Here is an 11,194-nt window from a genome sequence, read left to right as displayed (position 1 = left end):
CAAAACACGGAACCTGAATTACAGCGCGGCAAAGGGTGGATGTGCTACTATTTAACAAAACAATACATTTTTCGAAGTCCAAAAAATGAACACAATCTTGGTTTCATCTCTGTGAATTATGGTTCTATTTTAACCGCACCGTCCCTCCTTAATGGCTCTGCTTCAGCCCTCCCCACGTCTACCCCACCACACGCTTCTGTCCCTTCTGGTTGCTAACCCAACCCTCCAACCATGGTTGACCCTCCTTCGCACCCTACGAAACGAGAAGAGTAAAAAAAGCAAATAAAAATACCACCCAACAGGATGAAAGATACCATAGTTGTAAAAATAGCAATAAGAAATAAATACGCCATCAAATGCATTCGAGCGCGGGCGCGCGCGTGTGCGTGAGGGAAGGAGGAGTTCTGGTTTTTATAGTAGCAGGGAGGGGCAACTTCTGAAGCACCAACAGTTGTCACTCTGTCCCTCCTCTCTCCTGATTGCATGGGGAGGAAGGTACACCGAAGCACCACCACTCCTTTATAACCAGCCGCTGCTCTCTAAAACCCTACTGAGAGTGGAGTGACCGAGAAAGAAGAGGAGGAGAGGAGTGATCGGTAGGTGAGCAGAGTAGTCTTCCGGAGGGTGAGGGTGGAGGACGAAAATGACTGAGGAGAAAGAGTGGAACAAGTTGACGTATGAGATCTTCTCCAGGCTCGAGAAGGACTGGCTGGACAACCTGTGGCTCCCCTCTGCCCTCTCCCCCTCGCCCTGCACCACCCGCATCCTCAGCATCGACGGTGGCGGGATGAAGGGGCTGGTGGCGGCACAGGCGCTCGTCCACCTCGAATCCCGTATCCAGGCCCACTCCTCTAACCCTGATGCTCGCATCGCCGACTACTTCGACGTCGTCGCTGGGACGGGGATTGGCGGGATCTTCGCCGCGCTCATTCTTGCCGACGACGGCCGCGGCCGCCCTCTCTACTCGGCCGCGGAGGCTGTCCGCCTTGTGGCCAACAACAGCCGGAGGATGTTCAAGCGGGGGTTGCTACGCCGCGGGTTCTCCGGCCGGAGCCTCGACGCCTTCCTGGCAGAGGCCTTCCGACGGCCCGACGGCGACCGCTGCCCTCTGACGCTCCGCGACACGCTCAAGCCGCTGCTTGTGCCCTGCTACGATCTCCGTACCGGTGCTCCTTTCGTGTTCTCCCGTGCCGACGCGGCCGAGTCCCTCAGCTTCGACTTCGAGCTCCACCGCGTCTGCCGAGCGACGTCCGCCACCCCGTATCTCTTCCGGCCCGTAGAGCTTGCGTCCGTGGACGGCCGGACGGAGTGCACGGCCGTCGATGGGGGTCTCGTCATGAACAACCCCGCCTCGGCAGCCGTGACGCATGTCCTTCACAACCGCCGAGACTTTCCGGCCGTTCGAGGTGTCGAGGATCTGGTGGTGCTCTCTCTCGGCAACGGGCCTCTCGAGAAAGGCGGTGCTGGCCGCAGGGAGCGCCGCCGGTGGTCCGCCGAAAACTGCTCTGCCCCAGTGGTTGAGGTTGTCCTGGACGGCGTCTCCGATGCGGTGGACCAGATCCTCACCAATGCCTTCTCTGCTTGTCCCCAGAATTACGTTCGGATACAGGTCGGCTTCTCCTCCTCCTCTGCTGCTTACCTTCCTTAAATCTAGATTAATTAGAGGATGGCCTGTTTATTAATGGCGAGCACGCTAGGTAGAACGGCAAGTAGGTGGTAGGGGCCATTGCTGGTCTGGAGTTGCAGATGGCTCAGCCGGAATCATGCTACTCCACAGACAACCGGATTTAGCGGGAGCAGGGAAACGGCGGTGGCGGGTTAATCCAGCCAAACAATACGTTATTGCGTTATTTTCTGCACATGACGATTTCTTAGTGCTGTTGACACTGGACAGCATACTGATATTGACGGCCGAGTTTGCCGCAGCCCATTAAAAATCTTTCCTGGGAAAAAAAAAAAAAAAAAAAAGAAGTCATCTCGCGACAAAGGAAGTACATTGGATTTCGCTTTCTTGAAAGCAGAAGAGAGACAGAGAGGGAGGTTCTTGAAGATTTTAAGAGACCGTGAGAGTGTTGATTGGTTGTGGCTTAAGGGCGTCGAATTAATAAAGAAATAGATTGGCGAACCTCGTCATGCTAATGGTCTCGGTCTCCCGGAAAGCTTACATGCAAAGGGTAGACAAGTGCGGAATTTGCTTCTGGATTGTTTGTTGATTGAATGCTTATGATGCAGGCAAGCTACCTCCCTAAGGAGTTGGAGGCCGGCATGGACGGGTGGTCAGTGAGGAGCGTGAAGGCCTTTCTGAACGCTGGCGAGAAGATGCTGCAGGAGAAGAGCATGGAGTCCCTGCCCTTCGGCGGCAAGAAGCTCGCCGCCCAGCCCAACTGTGAGCGGCTGGACGCCTTTGCCAAGAGGGTCGTCGCTGCCGGAAAGCTGCCGCCCACCGGAGCCCGGAACTCCGACGCCAAGCAGTCGCCCCTGCGGCAACATTAATCTGCTTTGTAATTTGATGGCTCGTCATCTGTAGCAACAAAGAAGGAAAAGAAAAGAAGAAAAAAAAGGCTTTACCGCAACATAGCCTGGAACTTCTTTTCTGCACCAATTGTATCGGATTTTCCCACAAAATCAAAGTCCAATCTGACTCGGGATTATCTCGATTTCCCGTAGCGAATGCAGCTAACACCGATTACAGATTTGTATCCAATTTAAGACTTGCCTGACACATTCAAATCAGAGTTAAAACAACTCGGTCCGATGACCGGGTGTTTAAGACGAGCCAGTAGACAAAGAAAACAATTAACTGATTGACCCACTTGTCCCCCTTTCTTCCCTGTGGGGTTCAGGGTATCAAAATAAATAAATAAAAAAAATACAGAATTGAAAAGAATTCGTCGGTGGGTCAAGCCTAGGCCTTAATTGCTATTCAAAGCTTCCTTGTCTTTTTAGGATTTAATAGCTTCAGTGCTCGCTAAACAATCACCCTTCTAACCGGAATGAATGGGATTCCAAATTTAACTATGAATTTCACCCAACCTTTTCCAACTGTGGGGTCAAAACTTGAGTATGTCAAGGAGGTCCACGAACACCGAGCCTCAGCCCCACGTGTAGAACCAGCTGGCACAGGAATTCGATTAACAGTAAAACCCGATTTTGAGAAAAAAAATAATGAAAACTTGAAAAATGTAAACAAAGATTAGAGATGAAAAAGTAAAAACTAGAAAACAGAAACTCACATTACTAAGGTGTCCATGCACATCCTAACCAGATGGGTTCATTCCTGTGAGCCACCAAAGCGTTAGCATCATTATGAAGCCCATGCATTAATGGTGGGGCTCTGGTGGTGGACATAGACTTAAATTTACGGTGCATACACATCCTCCGGCATAAAAAACTAACGTGATGGTGTCTGAATTGCTGGAGAAGGGGCCATGGTAGATGCCATACTTGGGTTATGAATGTCCAGAAGAAAACAAAACATGTCAAACAGCTGCTTCATGAGGTCTGGCTTGATTGATTGGGACTCCTGCTCTTACTGCCACACCTGCACCAGCAAAAACAAAAGAATGGCATGGCCATCCACTTAGGATCCCTGATTTGGTTCTTCAAATAACAGGAGACAAATACAGAAAGGAACATCGAGTATATCTTGCATGTGAAGTTTTCAGAGGAATTTAGTAAAAAATTTCCTTTTGCCTTGGATCCGCTTCTCAATTACGTACGGTTGTGATTAAAAAAACAAAGCAATGCACCTGAAAATCATAGAGAAATTGATGACAAAAGCATGAAAAGCTTTTAAGCCCATTTGACCGCATGACACCAAACTAGCTCTAGGGACTGTTCGTTTGGAGCCCAGAAGGATATGGTTTACGCATGAACCGGAAAACTTTGTTCACATGACGTGCAAACAAAATGCTTAGAACTTTTGCCACCCACAAAATGTTCATATTTCCGCAGAATACGAACTTCTTTGCACATGGATGATTCTAAAAAGTACTGTAGAACATAAGCCTCCTATTTGATTGAAAGGATTTCATGATCCGAATGAATCTTAGTTTAGATAGCAAATGCCAAATGACTATGAAAAGCTGATCAAACTGTGTTATCGACTTATCGTACATAACTGAAGAATTATTTTCCGTAGTATTAATTGATAGAACCTCAATTATAAATGCTACAAGCTCTCCTGCGCTGAAACTCATGGTCGTAGATCTGAATCCATTAGTATGTGGCATTTTCCTTTTCCAAGTGCATGACCCTAGCATATGAAAGAATGTACATGTTCTTTCCTGGTTCACACATCTAAGATGCCTAGAATTTGTAGTTGCAAAGTGTTCCAAGTCCAGAAGTGCAAGTAAACTTACCACTGACGTCATTGGTGTCAAACGCAGGCCGGCATTTTCTAGATCTCAAGTATGAGTTTTTGACTAGAAAGAAAACGCAGTGATCTGGAATGAAGAGCAACGCAAGCATGATGAAATGTCTTGGATGTTCAAGGATTTCCTTCTAAATTTCTCTACAGACGACAAGAATAGTTGACATGTTTCTACTGCAAAAAGAAAAAACTTTAACTGAAACAATATATTCATGGGATTTTAATGCCAGTTTTATGTGACCACTAAATCATCAGATAAAATCACAGAACAGTCAACATTTTTCAAGTCTGCAAATTATGTTCAACGACTCGTGTCAATATGTACTGCTATTAATTTGAGGGTTCAACGACTCGTGTCAATATGAACTGCTATTAATTTGAGGGTTACATCTCTAGAAGCATTTTTTCTTATGACTGTCTTATTTCTCTTCAGGTTTAACGAGACAAAAATGACAAATTTTTATAATTAAGAATGGAGGATGAAAAACATCCATCCGCTACATAGTATCAAATACAAGACAAGCTGAACCAAAAGTCACTTACTCAATTACAACAGTACCTCAAACACCATGCCGCTTCAGATGTGCCAAGGCAAAAGATGAAGCATCTGCTCATTCTGATAAGCACCTTTTGTATTTATTCTACTTAAATGCATGGTACAAAGATGCTCCATTTTTTGCTCCTGCACCACATCCTCTTCTACATATGTTACACTGCAAGTTCAACAGAAATTGCTGGATCCTCGAAACTGCAATTGCATCCACATGACCTGGCTCAATGAAGGAAAGAATATGAATCTACCATTCAGAAAGGATAACTCGTTACAAGGCAGAAACAACCAAAAAAACTTGAACTAATAAATGTTCGTATCAGCAATTTCTTTTCTCCTCATCATTCTGCAAGAATCTGCATATTTCCTTTCCTTGTTTGCCCTTTATCCATGCAAAGTTACTAACAGAAAGAAATATTGAAGTATCATTCAAGGCAAGAAGGACTAATAACAAGAATGCATGTAATATCCCACACATATAGAGCATGTACGTCAAGTATGACAGTCCAATTGAAAAAAAAAACTATCTATAGCAATATGAACATAAAATGCACACAGGATAAGGCGATAAGCTGCTAATGTTGCAGCTATTCAAAATTAGGGCCCTTTCATTTTAATAGCAAAACCAGCAAGAGTATAAATAAAGCAGGTCAGCTAGCATGTGTCAGACTAAAACAAATGAGTGTGTGTGTGTATCTTTGTGTGCTGCATATCTTGCATGCGTCGGGCTACAACAAATGTGTGTGTGTGCTAGAGTGAGAAAGAGCGAGAGAACTTGAAGAAAGCACTTTAGATGCTCACAGGATGATCATGATGGGGATGATGAGGTTGATGCAATAGTTACAAGTTAGGGCTAATAGAAATAGTTTCACATTGAGATCCTAGAAAACAAGTGAAATGTGTTACTGAATTTCCTATTACAAAAAATACATACCTGCAGTGTTCTTAAGAAAGTAGACGTCTATAAATGAACATACAAAAACACACATAATGAACACACATGCACACACATACGTATGTATACATGCATGTATGTGTGTATGTATGTATATATGTACGGACACAATGGTTATATGTTCGCATTCTATCCCCATGAAAGTACGAATCAGACGAACTGGAAGATGAATTGAGTAAAACAAAACAAAGGAAGAACAAAAGTGAGAAGGAAATTAGGGCCAAAACTAATCTTAATCTCTTCAATCATAAGTTTTTTTTTTAAAAAAAAAAAAAGCATGCCCTTAACTATGATCCCATCTACACGATGGATCTTTGGATCCCAAAATAGAAATAAATGACAATTGACAATAATCTAAAGGTCCAACACGATACTTAAATAAAACAGATAAATAAATAAAGTTGGATCTACTCTAAAATCCCAACTGATGATATCAGTGCCAAATCAGAACGTACATAGCATAAATATGGTAGGGCGAACTCAAGGCAATAAGACCAATTGCATACATGTGTTAGCGTCTGCTAACACTCACACACACTAATTGAAGCCCAGCTTTCCCAAACGATGATTTCATTAACATTAGGGTTTAATTCCAAACTAGACAACTATATAGCGTCTCATCAACCTAATGGATCGGGTTTATTAAGCCTAACTGATCCACCCTATCCACTGCAGACCTGTCCACTAACTGAAACATGAAACACTGAATGTAAAACAGTAAGATGAAGTGAGACATTAAAAGGCCCTTAACCCCAGCCCGATGGCATCAGGTCTAAGCCTCACAACATGTGTCACCAATTCTACAGAATCAGCAAGTATACCAAAAGTGGAAAATTTGTTAAGGTTAGCTGGTGACTAGAGAAAAAAATTCAAGATTTCTGACTGTTACTTTATATGTATGTTTAGGCTGTCAAATTCAAAAAAAAATTTTGGGGAACATAGGTTTGTCATTCAAAGCATATGTTCTTATCTATTGTGTATTATACATCTTTGCACTTCTTTACTTCTGACATGAGATATTAGGGTTTTTGTGGATAAAATAATTTTTTAAGGCATTGATAACTTTTTTATAGATTTTATTAGCTTCACTTTTTTTTTTTCAAAATTGGTTATATGGCATAATACACATAACTTAAGCAAGAGAAAACAGGTAATGATATGCATTTACAACATTGTACAGCACTTTTAAACTTATGCGGACAGATGAACCAGGTAAACGAGGTGTTTGACATATTTTTTTTATCAGGAAGTGCAGAATCTGGGTGGTCAGACTTATCTGGACCAACAAAGCATGTCATTGACTGCATATATATTAACCACCATTTATTCAAACATGGGAAATTTGTGGCTTCAACCTTAACATGGTTGCATGGGCAGCCCCAGTATTGTCATAATAAGGTTCCATTCTAAAATTTTATTTTTAACATAACAAAGAAAAAGGCCAAGGAACATAAGAATCACCCGAACAGTTGAGTGACAAATTTTTAGCTACTGAACATAACTTGCATACAAGAACTTCACCAATTTGTGATAACCATTGTCTCATATATCGTGTATGGATATTATATGGCGAGGAATTTCTCGAGTATAATACGGCAAAGTTATATATCTTGGAAAAATCTCTGCAAATTTTTAAAAAAATAAAACATTTAATAAAGCTTGAAAATTATAAAAAAATTAATAAAAAATAATGAAAAAAAGGTGTATACTACCCTTTTTTTTTACGTTTTCCATTTTCTGGTGTTTTTTTAAAAAAGACACGCCTAATTGCCATTTTATACGGCTGACTTGTTTTGCATGTATTTAACGTGTTCTTTTCTATTAAGACGTGCTGATAACTAATGCTTGCAGATAGAAAACTCTCTAAGTAGCCTAGATGTTTGAAATAACTTATAGGAACAAAATGTTCCAAAATCTTCAGTAACAAAGAGCACTTCTCTGAGAGTTTCTAAAGAAATTCTAAAATTTAATTCCGTAAAATTTTAAGAATTTTGATATCTTACCTGCTCGAAGTCAATAGTGTAAACAACCCAAGCACTGAACATGCAATAATGTTCAACTTGATATTTCTAGGTAGACACCTAGCCAAATGTGTGAGCTTGAGTCTACACTGCTAAGATTCTTGAACTTCACCTGTGTATGATGCCGATATTTTGGCATGGTATAATCTCAGCCAAGTGAACTGCTGTTGAAAATATCCCAAAACAGATGTTCTTGGCTTTTTTCAACGTAAAGCTTAATTAAACTAATATTTTTGCAAACGGTACATTTGTTCTTGACCATTTTATCTTGAAATTGAAACTCTGGTATTCAAACCACTAAAGGAGTTTCAATAAGTGAAACTTAGATGTTAGGGTTAATTCCATACCCTGATTCAGATCCATTTCAGGTTCATCTTTCCAAGAAACTCAGCCACCTTATAATTAGCTACAGCTAGTTCACCTTATCATGAGCTTCTACATGAAGTTCATCAAACATACTGAAACAAAAAATAACGTGACGGCTGACGGGCAAAGGGAAGAGAAACATATTCTCCAAAATCGTCCAAAAGAAATGGAAGTCACAAGCAAACTAGAATGAAATTGAAGGGCAGCCTACATTTTCCTATTTTAAAGGGGATCCATAACATAAGTAAGCATATCAGGAGAAAAGAAAAAGGGCACTTCATGAAGCGGATAAGAAAGACTACCTTAGAAGGTGATGTTCATGGCAGAAACGACCGAAGAGGGAGAGTCAGGCAGAAGATTTACCAACCCCGCCCCTTGGAGAAAGAGTTCCATGAAGCCATCGATACGCTTCTTCTTCTCTGGTGAACCTTACCCGCTGAATGGATAAAGAAAACTAAGAGCCTAAGAAGCAGAAAACAACATAGACATGCAAGACGCAGAGGCCAGAGGGGGGAAGGACGGGGTGAATGAGAGGGAAAGGAACAGAAGCAAGAGAGGTGCTCTCTCCGACCCCTCTCTCTCTCGGTCTCCGCGACATTTTAAACCGTGAATTTGAAATGTAGATGGAAGAAGAGTGCGCGCCAGTCGGGTCCGGTTAGATTCCAACCCGAACCCGTGAACGTCTGCTCTCGAATAATGGTATGCACCGGACCGGATCCCTTACCGAATTTTGCATCCAAACTTTTTCAGTGGTAACACGTGAATGTGAATTCTCTTTTAATTAGTCCAATTCAAATCTGGATCAGTATTGGCTGGGCAAGTCTGAGTATTTTGCCCACGCACCAAAACCTCTAATGGAAGAGGGATATTATATATATATATATACTATATACTATGTATGTATGAAAAGCATAATAGGAATAAGAATGGCCAATTATGAAGAGTAACAATTTATCTACTTTTGACATATATAATATTCTTCTTTCCTTCAACAGAGATGGTACGTTGCCGACGCCGGCAGTACCCAAAATGGGTGCAATACGGTCGCTTTCTGTTTCTTAATTTCCAGGGGTGCCAAAGTTTCAATGTCAACCGCCGTATCTAGCGAAAAAATGGAGGCACCGTGGAGGGGATAATATATGTCATATTATTGAATTCACTTTGATCGATTGTTGGATGAAGTCTTCCATTTGTCCAAACCATTTCTTTTGCTTAAAAAAGATAGCTGGTACCATAATTTCTTTTCCAATATTCATTTTTTGAAAGGAAATAAAGATGTGGATCATTGGATGTTTGGATGAAATCATCTACCAGTCCAAATCGACATGGGTGGGACCAGATAAAATGCTTATAAACTGTTCTTATGTATATTACTGCATTATATCGTAGTGATTTTACTACTTATTAGAGCCAGAAAAGGAGCACCCACATGATTTGTTAAAAATTTTCCAAAATCCTTGAAAGTGGCATGAACTTCTTATCGATCCCTTATCTCTGTGTCTCTTTTAAAATATGGTTTCAGATGAACAAAAGTAGATTAATTGATTGTTTCGGAAGTAGAATAATTGATTGGAGTCAACTGCGACCCATTTTAGGTTCACACTTTCTTTTGTTTTTACTCGGAAATTTAATTTCCTCACCCATTCTGTAAATAACTGGTCATTAGATGCTAATAAAAGGTTACCTCTTATGAGTGTAAAGCTTATGTATTTTTGTTTTTGGAAAAAAATTCAAGTAATAATAAATTTGGGTAGCTATCACAGGCCCCTCGCTCCTGTGGCGAGACAAATTCAGAAATGTTTGGCAGGAAAACAAGGAGGACGAAGTTAGAGAGGAAAGCAGCAATGGCGGTGCCCGACCCTCGGCTGTTTGAGCTCAACCAGTTGATGGAAAGGCTTTCTTTTGACATGAATGAAGCACCTGTCAGTCTCGAGCCGAATTTGTCGTCAGAAGACGGGGGGCGGCGCAAATGAAGTTGGTGGTGGTTGTGGACCTTTCTGATCAAGTAGGTACTGGAGAGAGACCAGATATCCACGGAAGTTCAGCCCAATGGGCTAACCGCATGGACGTGAAGGAGAAGACAAAAGAGCCGAATTCTCATCCCCGTGTAAATGAATGGAGTATATATAGCAAACGTCGGATCGATCGACATAGCAGAGCAGCTAGCTAGCTACATCTGAAGTTGATCGTCGACCTTATCTTATAACCGATGCTCCCTCAACATTGATGGCAAACAAGATAAGATAAGCTTCATTCAAACAAGTACTGATCCCTAGATCTAGATCTGGAAGTTGCGGGCGATGGCGTAAGGGTTGGTTGGGTTTGTAAATTTGGGGGAAACCCTTTCTCATCTGTTGCCATTAGTACGTCAAGATTGGGCTCATCTCAAATTAATAATTACGTAGAGGCGCCGTTGGCTGTTAGGATCAGATGAAGTTAAAGCAGATGGAGGTTTAGACTAATCGTTCCATATATGGATTGCGGATCGACACGGAAAAGACGGCTGCAACGAAGTTTTGTGGATTTTTCTTACCAAACGTCAGCATGGATGTCGGGTCTCTGAATCACCCATTGGTTGGACGGATGGATGGCTCATCCAGTTTTTGCTTCACCGTCGACTTGCCAATTAAAGGAACGGCGGCCGGCGAGTTGGTGATTTGACTAGGTTGTATAAAGCGGTTAAGCATAAGTCCGGCGCCGGTGGGCCCAGGCATGACGTTCCACTTTCCATTTGTCTATTTTTGTTGGCAGCCAAACCTACTCATGAACCCCGACCATCGTCCCACATACATCCCTGACCGAATTTGGTCCGATCGAACTTAAAAAAGTTTTGGGGCAACATAGTGTTTGTTGTCGCATGCATACTATGGAGTCGATTTTCCCCACAGTAACCGGCTGCCTTGTCTGGTTAGGGACCTCTTCTCCGTCAT

General features: G+C 42.2%; 1 protein-coding gene and 1 long non-coding RNA gene across 4 annotated transcripts; one reads left to right on the top strand and one right to left on the bottom strand.

Annotated features, from left to right (window-relative positions):
* Positions 1-356: 356 nt before the first annotated feature.
* LOC116258295 (probable inactive patatin-like protein 9) lies at positions 357-2,666 on the top strand. Its single transcript, XM_031635375.2, has 2 exons — positions 357-1,609; positions 2,233-2,666. Exons 1-2 carry the CDS (start codon positions 644-646, stop codon positions 2,491-2,493), a joined length of 1,227 nt encoding a protein of 408 aa, XP_031491235.1. The 5' UTR covers positions 357-643; the 3' UTR covers positions 2,494-2,666.
* On the bottom strand, positions 1,658-8,840 carry LOC116258296 (uncharacterized). 3 transcript variants are annotated; one of them, XR_007574126.1, is made up of 7 exons: positions 8,567-8,840; positions 4,932-5,141; positions 3,234-3,541; positions 3,034-3,114; positions 2,569-2,716; positions 2,127-2,478; positions 1,658-1,943 (listed from the first exon to the last, which is right to left on the bottom strand). It is a non-coding gene; the product is annotated as an uncharacterized LOC116258296 (long non-coding RNA). The 3 variants fall into 3 exon arrangements; XR_007574128.1 differs by having other exon boundaries at positions 2,166-2,478; XR_007574127.1 differs by lacking the exon at positions 1,658-1,943 and having other exon boundaries at positions 2,339-2,478; positions 4,916-5,141.
* Positions 8,841-11,194: the final 2,354 nt, after the last annotated feature.

The sequence above is a fragment of the Nymphaea colorata genome, chromosome 8 (assembly GCF_008831285.2).
Source record: "Nymphaea colorata isolate Beijing-Zhang1983 chromosome 8, ASM883128v2, whole genome shotgun sequence".
Lineage (NCBI taxonomy): Eukaryota > Viridiplantae > Streptophyta > Magnoliopsida > Nymphaeales > Nymphaeaceae > Nymphaea > Nymphaea colorata.
Note: the sequence above shows the minus strand (reverse complement) of the source record. Positions and strands in the feature narration are given on the sequence as shown.